This window comes from Hylaeus volcanicus, chromosome 7 (assembly GCF_026283585.1).
Source record: "Hylaeus volcanicus isolate JK05 chromosome 7, UHH_iyHylVolc1.0_haploid, whole genome shotgun sequence".
Classification (NCBI taxonomy): domain Eukaryota; kingdom Metazoa; phylum Arthropoda; class Insecta; order Hymenoptera; family Colletidae; genus Hylaeus; species Hylaeus volcanicus.
In genome coordinates, this window is record NC_071982.1 from 12,043,625 (window position 1) to 12,060,917 (window position 17,293).

Genomic DNA, 17,293 nt, shown 5'->3' on the forward strand with positions numbered 1-17,293 from the left:
CGAATCGGGAGAGGAAGGACGGGTTGTTTTGGCGAAGGTTATTTTCCGGATGGACGACCTCGTCTACTTCGCTATACATCGGGGAGAAATCCACCTCTCTTGTTTAAGGAAACGTTTTTTCCTCGGCTGCAAGCTTACCGCTTCGGTACTTGACTTCCTATCCCCTTGGACATTTATTAGGCAAACATTTCGCTGGCGCTAGCCATGATTTTTTATCCCCCAAAACGAGGCTTGCGTTATTCGATGTCGTGGGAGCTTAATTGAATTTATGAGAGTTACGAATTCGGGTGGTTATGTCGGGAGAGGGAGAAGTCGAGACAGTAAATTTTGTGGAATATTTTAGAGTTTAAACTGGCAGGTATGAAATTGGGAATTTAATTTGGTATACCCATGGAGTGAGAAAAATATTTTATATTTGTTGTGAATATTTTAATTTTTATATTTTATTTTTAGCTGCGATGTGGAGTACATTAAGACAAGCTTTATATATTTTTTGTGTAATGTTTTGGTCTGTCATTTTCTTCCAAGACCATGCCAAAATAATTCAATAAATTTATCTTATAATTACACTTTTCTGTTTACGTTTTAATATATTTAAATGCATCGTGTATCAAGTATTTTTCCACTACATCATGAAGAATTTAAATACTTCCCAACTGGAGCACGATGCATTTAAACCTCAACAATAAAAACCAAACAGATTTTTAAAAATTCATTAAAAATCCTTTGATCCACCAATCTATTCAATTTTCCCTCAATACCCACAACGGTTACAGATAAACAATAACCTTCGGAAACAAACCTGCTCAAAAAGTACTTCCTCCTTTCCGATTCCTCGGAACGCAAGCATCGAAACTTTTTCCACAACGAAGCCACAGATCTCCCCTGACCCTTTCTTACCATTCCCTGTCCCCGTTTCTGTCTCTTCCTAGATCGAATCAAGTTCCCTCGGCCAGAAACAGTTGGACAGAAGAACAATGAACCGTGCCATTTGTCGAACGGACAATCCGGCAACGCGAGTTCCGAACCAACCGAAAGAATCCAAAAGACATCACCGAGGCTTCCTGCTCGAGCCACGATTCCCGTGCTCCGATTTGTCTTTCGGATTTAAGCGCGGTGAAAATAAATCGAGCCAGCTGATCCACGGAGAAAAACGTCAAAACTACGCCACGAAAGAGGAAATTAGGGTCGTTAGGGCGCTGGTAGTCCAGCTTCCAGCCAACGAGTTTTTTGCATGACTGGTGCCGAGGAGGAGGGGGTTTGTTCTCCTGAAATGGGCGAAATCGTTCCGAAGGAAACGTTCACGAGCTTTCCTGGACCTAGTAATGACTGAAAACACGGAGTAGTATCTGCGATTAGAGACGTTGCGTCATCCCTGTAGGATTACAGTGAGATGATACACTTGAATTTTAAGCTACACTCAAATTTGTAGAGTTGACGATATTATTGAGCGAGGAGGCTGAAGATTAACTGAAGATTACTTATATATTGGGTTATCCAGAAAGCTCGTGCCAATTTGTAAGCAAAATTCAAAAGTACATTGGCACCTTTTAAGGGATGTACACATGTTATTTGTTTCCAACCACTCCGATATATTCAGATCTCTACCACCTATCATATAGCTAGCATATATTGTTCCACAGATAATTATATAGCAAGAATAAATTCATATTTAGATAATGATATAACAAACATATATATTACTATACAGCTGAATGAACAGTTCTTTCTTTATTTATTCTAAATAATATCAAGATTCTTTGACCAAGAATAAAATTACACAAAAAGCGTTAAAAGTGTATTTATTCTAATGCTCCTCTAAGAGCTGCATAGCCTCCACTTTCACTTTCGATCTCATGTACAATAATATTGCTGAATCTACGCTTATATTAATCTTATTCTATCTATCTATCTATCTTACAATTAGTTACGTTAAGGATAGAATAAGGATGAACGATAATTTGAGTAGACAAATAAAACTTTCCAATTACTATATATAGGTCTCTTAACCTTCTAAGACTAACCTTGGCTGCAAATGATTCATTATCAAAAAAAATGAATCCTTCGAAGAATGCATCGTATATTCGCACATTTTCGGCAACAGAAAATAACTGTTTTCGCACTTTACCACAACCTGTGTCACTGGTTCGCTAAACCGCCACCTTGAACCTCTCATCGAGACGTTTCATCGTCGCGCGGGATAAGCGCGAGTCGCTCCATTTATGTGTCGTTCGAAGTTGCATCGGAAAGGGCGATACCTAATGCAGAGCAACGATGCCGCGATGCGGGTCGGCACACCGTGGAACGTGAATAATGTTATTTGCCGAGAAAACATTAAGCGCAACGCGATCCAGGGAACGACCCTCGTATATTACCATCGAGACGCGACGCGAAATTACTTCTCAGCCGGTGAACGACAAGGTTTGATGATACTTTCGCAGGAGACGGATAAGTACGTCGTGAAAAATTAAACGAGGACCTCGTTTCATGAATCTGGATCAGTGGAATCCTGGAGTGTGTTAGAAAGTAACTCGATGAGTGTTTAGGAAATTGGTACGGCGGTCCTAATCCCTTGTTAACTGGTGAACATTTATAGGAGTGGGTAGAAGTAAACTTGATGTGGACATTCTAATTTGAACATTTGTAAAATTATCTCAGAGTTATTAATGAGATGTAAGTATAACTTGATGTCCAATGAATGGTTTTAATAGAATTTTAATTGTAAACGTTAAATCAATGTTAGGAAAAATAGGAGTCTATTTAAAAGTAACATTCGAGGTATTAGTATCAATGTAAATAATTGTGTAGTAAGAATATATAGCCAGATGGCTTCTTATGTAACAAGAATGTATTGCTATTCAACTGGCTGTATATCAAGAATACTCAATCAAGCAATTTCTTGAAATTCATCCATCGACGAATTTATACGTCGGACCAATATTGCCTCTTTTCCCTAATTTCTGGAATAACGCGTCGATCCTATAGAAATATCATTGAAATAACAGCAGTCAGCCTTCTTACAACTCAATCAAATATTGCATAAAGCAATACGTCGTTGGCACTTGGAAATATCTGCTCCTATTTTGCGCATGGAGGACCAATACGTCTCGGGGATCTTCGGTCGATTTCAGGGAAATCTACCACGTCGACAATGTTAATAAACTAATAGAATATCGCCAGAATGGCCTGACCTAACTCACTCAAGCATTGAACACATACAAATAATTATATTGTAAGAATAGATTCCCAAATAGCAACTCATGTTGCAAGAACGTATTCCAAATGAGCTAACTGTATTGCTGCATAGCAAATTAAGTAGAAAGAGAATACTGCTGCATACCTACTTGCACAGTAACGATATACTACTATAAAAGATCCCAAAGAACACCATTTACCAAAGATCATTTACCAAAGATCATTTACCAAAGCTCCCCAATGTACAGCAATTCTGAATACTGAACTTTCAGCTGCTCCTGCGCTCAGAATAAAATTAAATGCCACAATGTAATCATTCAGTACCTACATAAACTTCGTTTCGTTTTGTTAGCGAATACTATTTCTGACTAAACTAGAAGTCTAATTAGGAAATGAAGTTTCCACCAAGGAAGCTGCGTAGCACGTGCCGACGCGACGTTGCTTCTAACAATAAATCACGGATTCACTTTCCCGCGCCATCTAATGGCAACAATTGTCCGAAATAACGGTATCGCGGCCGAGACGGGGCGATGATTTATTATTAGTCGATGCGTCAGGGCATTCCATTAGTAGCGTTAGTCAGCGCGGAACTCTTCCCGTCCGTAACGGCGACTGCACAAACAATTAAGAGGGAAGCGATCGGCGGATAATAATCGTAAACGCACGGTGCCCGACCCCCAGCTTTGGAACAGGCGGGCAGCGTTGACGCGGACGTGGAGTTTAATTTCCCTTGGCCCACGATCCTCGTATATTTTCGTACCAGTTTTCACGACGGCGCGACTCCGTGCCGAAGACGCGTTAATCACCCACGGGTGGATCTACGTTCGCCCGAGGGCCAATAGAAAAACTATAAAACGTGGCCTCTAGGTTCGTCTTACCGTTAGAATAGCAAGCAACGGAAATTCAAAAATTTGTTTAAGATTTATCCCCTTGCCCTTGGCTTGGTTCTGTTTCCATGAAGACGGAACTGTTTATAGATGTATGAAATATGGAATGATGGTAGCAGTGACTAATTAACAAGTATATGTTGATATATAGCAACTCACATGCAACGATATATTCGTTTATACTCAATTATGCCACAGGAATATATTTCTTTATATTAATTTATGTAGCAAGAAAATATCGTTATACAGTCACTTATAGACCAAGAATGTATTGCTATAGAGTAACGTAGATAGCGAGGTTATCTTGGTATACCCTACATTATATCACAAGAATATATTTCTATATAGTAGATTATATAAAAAGTACATATTGCTATAAAGGACCTTATATAGCAAGAGCATGTTGCTACATACGGAATGATATAGCAAAAATATATTTCTACAAGGTAAATGAAACTTCAAGAACACAATACTATAAAGTTAACTGCGCAATAATAATTAATAGCCATAATCAGCCATCTTAAGGTAACAAATCAATAGCTACTGATGGCTCAATCACAGTTACATGAAAAACAATGAATGAATTGCAACGATACAAAATGCTTCCTCGATCCCCCAACATATTTTCACCTTAGAAAGCAACCAATCCATTCTACGTACTACTTACGATTAACAAAAGAATTAATTACAATCAACCGACGATTATTAAAATTCTCGAAACATTTCGTCGCAAGCGGAGGAAATCGTTTCGAGGGCTAATTTATAACGCCACGGCTGCCTACGCTCGTTATCGTATTTGAACGTTCGCCAATGATTTCACTGACTCCTCGCGTTTCCTTTATCCCACGCCAGCAGCCCAACGCTATCGGAACAGTTAATCTTCGAGGGAAAATCCAGAGGCCACGGAAACCTCTGAAACGCGGCGTTTACTCGACGTAAGAGAATCCGCACAGCTGGTCGGCGCAGGGGCAAGGCGAGCCTTGGGGGGAGAAAAAAAATCACGCAACAGGAAGATTAATTCAATCGCGCCCAAGTATCGCGGGAAATTAAATTTCGGGTTGCGTGACTTCCGTGACGCTCCCGTTGCACGGATAGCAAACACGGATACCGGCGTATTTAGCACGACCACCCGGTGAAATTCAGTCGTAATCGAGACTGCAAGACGCCATTTTTATAGGGGGAGGATCGGCAAACCGAAATTTTTAACCGACTTCGAAAAGGAGGAGGTTACTCAATTCGACATGTATATTTCTTTTTCTCTAATGTTTGTTTCGGAATATTTTCTGTGAAAATAATTTGAACAGTATTTGTGCCAATTTTCACGCAAATATATTGTTATAAAGTAACTTATACGGCAAGAATATGTTGGTGTATACTGTATTATATGGAAGTAGTATATTTTTATACAGAAACGTATAGAGGAAGTATATATCGCTGTATAGAGACTTATACTGCAAGGTATTACTATGTGTACAGATAATTACATAGCAAAAATTTACCGCGTGTTGTGTGTAATTGAATACATATTAAGATTATAGTGCTATATACAATTATACAATGAGAATGTATTTCTAAATAGCCAACCATATAAGAGAATATGTTGTTATATAGTGAATCGTACAGCTTGCATGAATTGCTATACATAAATTCCAATAGCAAGAAAATATTGCTAAAAGAAACCCATGTACTAAATATACAATTCCTAATGAGCTGTTCCTATAGCAAGAATATGTTGCTATATAACCTACTCATAGGAACTCATGTAGAAAGAATATATCGACATATAATGAATTATATTTCACGAATATATTGCTATATAGTTAATTATATACCACGAAGATATTTCTGTATAGTAATTCTTATAGCAATATTAATTCCATTCAACCCAGAGGACTCGTTCTTCGCGAATCTATAACACAACTTGAATTCCTAAGGAAAGATGAAAAATTGCACTGTCCATTAGGACATTAATTAACGTGGATCCAACGATTGAACGTCCTCCGTAGACGATACGAGATTTAAGTTGTAAAACGCGTATATTTTTAACCATTGGCTTTCGCAACTCACTCCGCCTACTATCCGCGAGCTACACCTGTTAAGGGAACCGGGTTCATTAATCAAGAAGACGGCCCCGAGACTCCTTTATTTACCCTATTTTTAGCATAGCGAATCTATCGCCGGAGCAACGCGGAACCTTTCGTTGTCGCGTCTTTTTGTACGCTATTATCCCTCGGCCCTGAATGCAAATCGATTTTCCGCTCGCGAAAAATCTCCGCGCGACAATGCAACACCGGGTATCACCATCCCAGAATGCGAAGCGCCGCGCCATAAATAACGTCGGCATTATTTATGAAAACCGCGGGGACAATCGTACAACCGGCACCGAGGGGATATTCTTCTCTCGCGAAGAAAAAAAAGAAAAGTAATGCGAAGGAAAATATAAGTGAAAATCGTAAATCGCAGTGACCGTGATACGGCAGTAAATTTCTCTCCAGGAACGGGACGCGGAAAAATAAACAATTGCGGGAAATGGTGGGCTTGGTTAGATTCGTATTACTTTTCATTTTCATGCATGCGATTGTTTCGTATTTCTTTCGGAATAATGCAGACGCAACTGAAGATTGGATTTAAAATGTCTCGCTCGAAGTGACCAAGTGATCCTTGGAGAGGGGAGAAGCAAATTAACAACGAGGGTAGTTAGTAAAATAATTGTTACGTAGAATAACGATATTTTTCTAGAAATATATTTGAATAGAGTAACGCCACTATTCTAGAATTATATTGTTGCAATATTATTATTTTTAGACCTGTGTTAAAATAGAGCATGACTATTGTTTTAGAGTAGTATAAAAATAAAATAGTATTATTCTATCGATATTGACTACCAACGTGTTTCATTCGCATCTCCAATTCACAGACATCGATGGCAATTTTATAATTAACTACCAAGTTGTATCTACAAGAGCCATCAGACTTAACCTAGGTCAATTTCTAAGGAAACCAAGATACTGATCACCCACTCAGCCGTGATGTTCCTTCTAAACTGTGTCACTTTCCACCCTGACACCTTTAAACCAGCAGCTAAAATAAAAACCGAACAAACTGATGTCTCATTTCTATAGATTACGAGCCCCCCTATCGAGTTCGATGATGAATCGACCACTAAATCACTCTCCACGCAGCTTCAGCGGAACATTACTCACTCCTACGTATAAAAAAGAAAGGATTAGACACATTCCAACTACGCAATCCCCACAAACTTTAGCTACCTTCTCCACATCGAACTTTAATGTCTCCACGTGTTCGATATTTTCAAACCTAGTTCAAAAAATCCGTTCGGATTTGAGAGATTCATCCCAAGGACGAATTCCTTCGCAAATTGCGCTGGATCTCCCTGTACATTTTGTAGATAACGCTGGGTCCAGGTAGTTCTATAGATCGGCGTCAGTTCCGTGCAGAAGCGGTTACGACGTCCCTCGAGATGGACCCCAGGTGCTGCGATCCGCTAGGAGGTGAGATGCTCATCTCCCTCTGGTTCCTTCTATTCATTTTCATCCACCCACTTTATTCCCCGTCCTCTATATTATCTCTCACGTCGAACTCACGAGGAAGCGGGGAGGCACGTGAAATGAACTGCACCCGGCGACCAAGGATGAGACGAGGGGCAGAAGGGGGCCGATTCCTCGCTGGGTATCCGATTCTGGCCGCGAGATTTATTTCTTCGATGGTACGGAAGCAGCTGGCTAATGCCGTCGGCTTTGTTATACGGCGTGCTGTGCTGGACGACGGAATGGAACGGAATTAGATTTGGTTCGGGGAGAGGGGGGGGGGGGGGGGCTAAGTGCGGGAAACATGTTCGCGAAGCATTGAAAGACTGGCTCGAGATTGTCTATCGTTACTGCTTACCCCCTGTCAAGGTGTAAAAGTATACTTGATTTTTTTAGTTATTTTTGTTAGAATCTTTGTAGAATTTTCGTATCTGATATTGTCCATACGGGTAGTGGATTATATTTTTGTGAATTGGGTAGCTTATAGGTTCAGTTGAAGTACATAGAGCTTCTAAGAAACATTTCACTTGGATTGGATGGAAATAGGAGGAGTTATAAAGGCAAACAAACAGATTGTGATGCGAATAGATGCAGTGGTATAGTACTCTAGTGGCGCTATATTATAATGAAGTTACCGTTTGTAAATATGTAGACACTTCCTTAATCGGAATAAGTATCTAAAACATGTTACGAATATATTAATAAATATCACTTATGCTTTCGTATTTAGTTCGCAGTATAATAATAGATTACATGTAGTACACATCTTATAATAATAATTTACGGTTTATATCAATTATTCGTTGAAGTTAGCAGGTGTCTACATATTTATGAACAGAAGCATATATAAAACATAGGAATATGTAGACTGGCCAACAAATTTCATAATTATCAATAGCGTGTATCGCTATTAATATTATAAGTAAAGTAATACCATACCATTCTTACCAAGCATTGTACCAAGAATTTCCATAAATTCCTCGCGAGCCCCAAAACAGACACAACTTCAATTTGCTCAAGAACCAAGCCACTTACAAACGAACTTCATACCACCTTTTCGGTTCATTTTCACCTAATAAATAAACTCCATGATTGTACCACTTATCCTGAATACCTGCATAAAAGAAGAGACGACAGATCCCAATGTGATTCACCAGAGATTACCATAACTTCAAAAAACTTGGAAAAATTTGACCCACTGAAAGCCCAAACCCGAAATTAGAAATTCTCCCGAGGGCGCCCTCCGATTGAGACGCGAGAGTAGCCGCCAATATTTATTTGCGAGCGCTCTTAAACCGTAGACAAAGGGAGGTGCATAATTAAGACCGAGTTACGACGGTGACAACGTCGAGTCGGAATAATTTACGAGACCATTATGCCGCGATTTTTCTTGGAACCGGGGCGTATTGGCGCGACGAGTATCACTCGTTTTGCTCGCTTTTACAGGCCGACGACGCGATAGGCCTCCGCCTGCGACCTCGTAAAAGCCCCTCGGTGCCTTTAGATGGGAAAAAGAAAAGGGAAACGAGAGAATCGAAACGTGTCACGTAATGCGCCGGGCCGCGTCATCTTGAAAACTGTAAACGTGACGCGCCCTCGTGACTCGGAAAACGTGCGGATAAATATTTAGCCGGTCGTCGCGGCGCGTGGCGTTCGCGGGGCTAATTTCCTCTTTACCTCGTGCCCTCTGTATTTTTCTGCGCCTACAGAATTTCTATTTAGTGGAACATTTTTTTTGGGGAGACGGTAGAATTTTTTATACGACGAATCAAGTGACCTCTAGACACTCGCCCGCGTAGAAACGCGAAAGTTCCGGTCGATATCTCGGCTACTATCGATACTATCGAATATATGTACGGAACGGGAAAGTTTCTGCATGTAATTTGCAACAATATCGGTTACATGGCTTTTGGTGTGTAAACAATGGTAAACGAGATATCAGATTTTATTATGTATCCACCTCGGCTATAGATTCGCTCCAAATTCCATCGTGCTTGCTCCAATCGATTTCTGGTGATGTAATAACGAATAAAAAGACAAGAATGCATTTTACTGATAAATAGATGCTCAATATTATTGAAAATATACATGTTCCCATTCTTTAATGAGGTAGAGAGATATGTGGTGTCGATGTGTTGGATCGCTAAAGGAACAGATCGTTATACGTAAATAGTAGGTGACAATAGAGCACTAATATAAATACAGGTAAAGGTAACGTACTTCAAACGGTTAGTCTGTTTTAATTTTTCATCATCCTGTAACCAATCTTCGTTAAATAAATTGTCGAATTGTTCTTTATTTCTTTAGTTCTTTAAAATTATATTGTAATATTTCTAATAAACAAAAATTCTATCTTGAATAACACGATCGAAAAGACATCATTTAATAATTAAGAATATCTAGAACCGTGACTGTGTATTTGAAATTGCTTGTGTGATCGATATATATAAATATATAAACAGTTGTAAGTATAACGTGCTAAACTATTTTTGTTCAAAGTCTACATTTCAATAAAATAACTTAAAAATATACTTTTATGGTTCCCTACGCTTCGATCTAGGCGTTCGATATTCCAGGAATAAGTCTGACTGACTTTTTTGGGTCCATTAAGGTTGCACCCGTCGTGGCAACATGTGTGCACCGCAAATGCATCTCAACAAAGCTCGGTGCAAGTGATGCGCGTCGCAGAATCAGCTTGCGTAACGAACATGCACGATGCACGCCACGCCGGCTGACCCACATGCGGGGTCTTTATTTAAACTGGTTTCCTCCTCGGCGTTCTTTGGTACCGTCTTTCCGTCTACAAATTCGTTAAAAGAAACATCGAAACCGAATATCGCGCTGCGCACAATTCGAAAAGTACGAAAAGTTAACGAAAAAGTCGTATTATACAGAAATTTAATAGAGAAGAATTTTTAAATTCTGCTAAACTTTCTTCTTCCATTCTTTTTTCTTGAAAAATGAATATAGAATTCGAATGTAGCAGATATTCTAGCGTATTTCTCGTTACAAGATTGAAATATAATTTTCGAATCTAGGAAAGCTTGTTATTGGACACAGTATGCTACACATTGGCTTGAGTCCAATTCTGTCAATGAGTAATAAGTCTTTTCATCCACGATTTAGAGAACTGTTTGTTTTTAGACTCACTGGTGGTTTCTAATCTACTTTCTATATATTCTGAAGACAGTCGAGTGTCCTTCGAGGAAAACAAATGAACGTGAATTGTAATTTCCTTTTTCTCGTAATTCAAAGGGATATCTATTGATAGAATGTTCCAAATATTCTATACTGCTTTCTGTAAAAATATATATCGTGTACATAAAAAGGTTATTAAAATAATTGAATGTACGACAATAATTTTTACCATTATGTGAAATAAATAAACAGTTGAATTCTAATTTGGGCACTTTAGGATCATTCCTAAAGTCAACTACGCGTGTAATTTTCCAGCAAAGTACGTTTAAAGTGTGTCTTAAACTTACAGGCTGTGTACAAGCCGTCGCCTAAAATATGGCTCCCAAAGTGCAAGCACTTGCTCACCCGCGCTACGTACGAGTGCTTCAACTATTAAAACGGAATTTAGCCCAAACGTGCTGCTGGCGTGTTTCGTTTCGCCAACTACAACTCACGCTAAACGCTCGCGTGGCCATTAAGCGATACTGAAGACATCGGGGATATGCGAAAAAAGTCGACACTCTAATCTGCATTAGAAATGGGGAAAAGATATGAAAGTTTATAGAAGAATAGAGTTATTGAAAAATATACTTGAATAGAGAAAAGAATATTTGTTGAATCGAATAATTATTGTTATTTATAAAAATATAGCCTGTAGTGTATGAATTTCATTTAATCACTCAAGGTGGGAATTATTTCTTGGAAGAATTATTTCTTTCAAGGGAATAATTAAATTCTTTTCAAGGAAATTAATTCATTCTATTTATATATTCATCGATTAATGAAATAAACTAGGGATGAACAGGATATTATTTAAAAGATTGTTTGTGAAAGTAAAATATTTAATTTTTATATTTATATTGATTTATACATGGTTGACCCTCGAGGGAATTAAAATATAGTCAGTCAATCGAGGATTGAACATCCCTTAAAATATGAACAAACTGAAGAAAAAAGATCGTGTAAATATATACTCATATAGAGAGATGAAAGATAAATAAATCAATAACTAGATGTATAGATAGACAATTGAATATACACATAAATAAATAGACAGACGTCGAGTAAATTACACGCTGTGACCAAAAACGAAATAGATTTTTCCATCGTCCTTTCCCCCTTCCCTGTCACGCCGCAAAGTCGCCGGGAACGGGAACGGGAACGGAAGATCGAATCGGCGTTTCTTCCAGACAAAGGAGTCCACAACCCGTGACAGAACAAACTCATGGAAACGTGCTTCCGCACCGAATTCCGTGAAACGCGGCAAACGAAGAGGAAGAATCGAGAGGAAAATGAAAGGGTCTGGGGAGGTGGAAGGTTGGGTGCAAAAGCTCGGTGAAAGGTCCAACGGAATTCCCATCGATCCGTGCGCGCCATCGTCTCGATGGACACGAATTCCAAGATCTCCAGGGTGGGAAAAAGAGTCTTGGTACCGGCGCGTGTAAAACCTTCGAATACGTAGCGCGGTTCCGGGAAACCGTTCCCACGAGGTGCGCCACCTACGTTTCCCCAAAGCCGCAGGCTCGTTTCCATATCGCGAGACCCTGACTGGCAAATGAGGAATTTCTATGGATAGCGTACAGGGTACCCTAACCCTTTCACGTGCGAGTGTTTGGCTACTGGTTTTTGGCGAAACGTGAACAATGTTATCATTTTGAAATGTGGAAAGTAGGACACTGTTGGAATAGGCTAGAAAATATGACTTTATAAGTATAATATCTAATAAGTTTGACAAGTGTTACAAACTAACGAAAGAATAGAATTGTACATTAGAAACTGAAGAGAAAACGTGCAATAAATTTTGTTCATACGAGGGTCCGATCCCAAGAAAATCGATTTTGAAGTTGCGCGGAGTGACTGATAATTTTCAAAACACAACTGGTGCAAAATTTATTACAAAAAGTAATACTTTTCAATGTAAATTTCTACTTGTATCCAATTTATTTAATTGTTGCGGACATATCCAACAGCGTATATTCAATAAAATTTTAACGAAGCTTGCTCCGTGCCCCAAACAGTTTCAGGCTTCGTTTTCTCAGAAACAACGCCTGGTACGAAAAAAATATATTACACGTTTTTCACTTATTTTTGCACGTAGATTCTTTTCATATTCGTAATCACAAGGAAAGTATAATTTTACTACTGTTTTAATCCCAACAAATCAACGAAGGCATCAGTTTAATCGCGAAAACTGCAGAACAATGGTTACTCAACGATATAATGAATGTTTAGTTTCCAAGAAGTGATCCACATGGTCGTGTAAGCGACATCGCTGGATTATTAATAGCGACGGACATAGTACGTGCCTTTTACGAGGAGCGATTAGTTGCATATTTCATGAAACACCGTTCGAAAGGGATGGACGCATTATCGTCGCCCTTTTTCATGCTAACGTGGCTAGTGTGAAGGAGTACGGCCGAATCAATATTTGCATATCGAGACAGTTTGCTATAAAGCAAACAGTTCTAAGAAGGAAGTGCATTTATAACAATCATATAATAATCAACGTTGAGGAAGATAATTGTTGTCAGGTGTAAATAATAATTTCGTTGCAACTATTTAACTGTACTTGAGCGTTTCATTAGTTTTAATGAGCTCCAATTCAAAAATTTAATGACGAAGAGTAACGAAGTACTTTAGAGAGTGCTCTGTAAAAATTGGGCCTGTTGCCAAAAGGATATTCGTGTTGAATAATTTTTAAGCAAAAGACTGTCGAATTCTGTTTTTTTTTTTTATATGATTAGTAGCAGTATTCAATATGGAAATTCCTGCTCAAGTACTTTTTTAAAGTCTCCCATATTTTGCTTATTAGAAACCTAACATGGTAGAGTCCAATTGTCATTGGTTTGATTTAGGACTTAACATATGACATAATTGTATATGTCTGGTAGACCTTGATAATTACATACCGAGTTGATGGCTGTCATGCTGCTAATTCGACCTGGACCTGTGTCCACTAGCCCGTTGTCACTCTACAACAAAAAAGAAAAAAGTTGTCGGTTAATACACGAAGAACATCAGACCCATGAAATCGAAACACGAAAGTAACACTCACATAAATTACAATAACATAGTTAACGCATACAATCAAGAATACTAAGCTTCCAATGAAGACACATTTGATAATAGTTTTCCCCAAAAATTCATTTCCAGATTTTTATTTAAAATTCAAGAAACATTCAAAACGAGCGTCAATTAATTGAACATATCAGATTCCGAATGTTTCTCAACTTCCGCAGACCGCAGTTACGAAACGACACGAAAGGGAGAATAAAAGAGGAATGAGGAAAGAGGGGATTGGGAAAAAGTGAAAGGGTGCCACGAAAACTTTTTGCAACGCGAATTCTCAAGAACGAAAGTAAACGCGCGGTAACGCGAGTGCACTCGGCGTTGGGCACGCGATTTTTTTTTAATCGCCGCACCGGTCGCAATTAAAATTTCGTCTCGTCGAAAATGTTTCTTATTCGACCCTTCAGACCGCCTCGTTAAATCGGGATATTAATTAAGCGGCGATAACGTCACGGCAATGCCACGGAAACTTTTCCAGTTAAAAACATCGATCTCGTTCGAGTATGAGGGCAATTCGCTTAGGGAATATATCGTATAATTTGTTTTTTCTTTTTTTATTTTTAATCTTGCATGTGTAGAATAGAATTTAATTATTTGTTGTGTATATCAAATAACGTTAAGTAAAAAGGACAGTACAAATAATTGAAATAATAATTGTCTTGTATTGATAATTTATTATGTATTCATTATTCTCTTCATTTATTAGTGATTTTTTTAAATGTACATCGTATGGATGTATTGACAATTTATTATACATATCAAGTAATAAACATTATGTATACTAAATTGTCAATACATCCATACGATGTACATTTAAAAAAATCACTAATAAATGAAGAGAATAATGAATAGTTATTTTTCTTCGTTCTATAATGCACCTCTATAATATAATATCCTTCGGTAGATAATTAAAAATTCATTTTCTACACACATAGTGACATACACAAATTAATCAAGAGTATCTAAAAAATAAATTGACAATCCTAAAACAATAAAATTCTCACCACTCATAATACACCTCCAAGTACCTGGACATTTGTTAGAACTAGGAATCCCCGACAATTTCATTCCGCGACCGCACCAAGTGGAAAAAGTTCAAGAAACGCTACCTCTTCCGGCACCTAAAGTCACTACCCATCCCCAGCTCCTATCTCAGCCGCAGTGGTAACTGAGGAGGCTAATAAAACCGTCGGCGCGGCTACGAGATTCCCGAAGCAACGGACGACCCCCGTGTGTCGGTACGTCGATTCGGTCCTTCCCTGGTCGATCCCTGCGACCGGGGGTGGAGGTGGGTTCGTCGAGGTCACGCGAAAACCGGTCAGGATTATCGAGATGGAAATTCTGTGCTCGCAAGCACGACGGAAACGGCGCTCGTAGTCGCTCCCAGGAATCACCGAAGCGTACCACGGAGACGTGGCAAGGGACGGAGGTCGGAATGGAAGCACCGCGGAGGAGAAATAGTACAAAGGCGACGACGGCATCGGCCACGGAACCGAGGCGAAAGAGCCTCGGTGCAAATGTCGTTCTGAACTTTGATCGTAAAACAGCGGCGGGCTTCACCCGGGGTAGGTGGAGCGTCCGTCTTGAACGTCTGCCAGATCGGTTATGCTCGAATAAATTTACGTGTCAAACTCCGCGCCCGAAACCTACCAGACCCCTTCTCCGGGCCCTTTCCACCCTTTTAAGCCTCGTTTTCGGACTGAACAGAGGTTGGTCCGGTGATTAGTCGACACCTTTGGCTCGTGGGGTGATTTAAACAAGGATTTCGTGAGGAATTGTGACATAGGGTTGTAAAGCAGACATGACGCTTTGATTTTAGGAGCGGAACTGTGATTTGAAGTACGACCTTCTACAGTGGTAATTTGGGAAATGGTAAAAAAGAAGGGGATGTTTTTATAAATGTTGCATAGGGACACTATTTAGTTTCTATTCGAGCACTTCTTTTCTATCACTAACTGTTTATCCATGTATTTATTGTAATGCTCTCTTAAGGGTTACATAGCTTCCACTTTCACTTACGATCTTATTACATAATATTGCTTTAATCTATCGTTATACTATTCTTAGTTGGATCCTAGTTGAAGCCTAAAGGAGTACAGCAAAACTTAATTACTAGAAACTTAATAACTTAGAAACTTAATAATCTCTCGTATACATACATCACTGAATATTATCGAACTACCCCCAAGTATTTAAACAGAATTAAACAAAGACCTAACCTAGCTATACGTGTCGCCAATAGTACTTCTCTCGCCCATAATGAATTTCTAAAAAAAAGTCAACCGTCGACTCGCGACCGCCCATTCAGGATTCGTCGACCGACGACGATCGATCAATTACAACGAGAAGTCCGCAGCGTGCAAAGAATCACGTTGCAGCGAGATATTAATTGAAATCGATCAAAGTCGATCAACGCGTCAACCATTAAGCCACTCGAAATGAACCGCTGTCCAAGTTTCACTCTATTTCCACCAGGAAATTTATTAACTTTCCCGTGCTCCGGGTTTTCTTGCCGTGCAGCTCGAAGGGCATTAGGGAAGATAGATGGCGCAAAACGGCGGTACAGAAAAATTAAGTGCGCGCAGAAACGTTAGCCGGTTAAACGATTCAAAGACGTGCATTACGCCGCGGGAGCGGAGTAGTTGGCAAGAATCGGAAACCTTGAAAGATTCGGAACCGGGTTGTAGTTTGTGTTCTCGTAACGGAAGTCGCCCACCCATCGCGGAAGAGCTCTGGCCAGCGTTAATGGCGCTGTTTGCCTCGCGTGATACTTTGTCAAGTTCGTGGGTGAAACGCGTATTTCACATTTCGGACGATGCGCGACTCGCGTGGATTGCTTTGTCGTCGGGTTGGTGCACCTCGCGCGGTATCTTTGGGAGAGGGTTTAGGTGTAGCTATAATCCTACGGGAGATTATGGCGTTCGTGATTCTTGGTGTGTTTGAGTAAAAAGGAAATCGAGTTCTTCGTTATTTACAATGTTTGTTTAGAGGGAATTAAATGGAATTGTCAGGAGGACAGTTGCTTGTTGGAAGATCGATAGAAAATTGATATTTATTGTAGCATTTTTCAGTGTGATATTGATTTTTAAATATAATATTATATTGAAAGGGAAATGCAAAATCGACATCAACGTGCAATTTTCAGTTCAGATAGAAACTAATAATAGTAGGGTCGTCCCACATGTTTATGCCACTTATTCTTCTGCTACTCAAATTAACATGCGAAACATACCTTTAAGTGCTATAAAAAAATGTAATCTCTATCATTTTACGATATTTTCCCACCTTTCAGAGATAGTCATTATATCGTCACTATAAAATTTCTTCACTATAAAATTTCTTGATTGGTAATTTTTTTTTATTAAATACTGACTCAGTCTGTAACACGAACTTACGCGAATAATTGCATTTAAGAGT

General features: G+C 39.2%; 1 protein-coding gene across 4 annotated transcripts in view; it reads right to left on the reverse strand.

Moving 5' to 3' along the window:
- Positions 1-17,293, reverse strand: part of LOC128880023 (uncharacterized) — a 678,051-nt gene that overhangs the window by 379,490 nt on the left and 281,268 nt on the right. For all 4 annotated transcript variants that reach the window (XM_054129644.1, XM_054129645.1, XM_054129646.1 and 1 more), the window contains one exon: positions 13,717-13,779. In XM_054129644.1, coding sequence (XP_053985619.1) covers positions 13,717-13,779 — 63 coding nt within the window. The remainder of the gene's footprint in view (positions 1-13,716; positions 13,780-17,293) is intronic.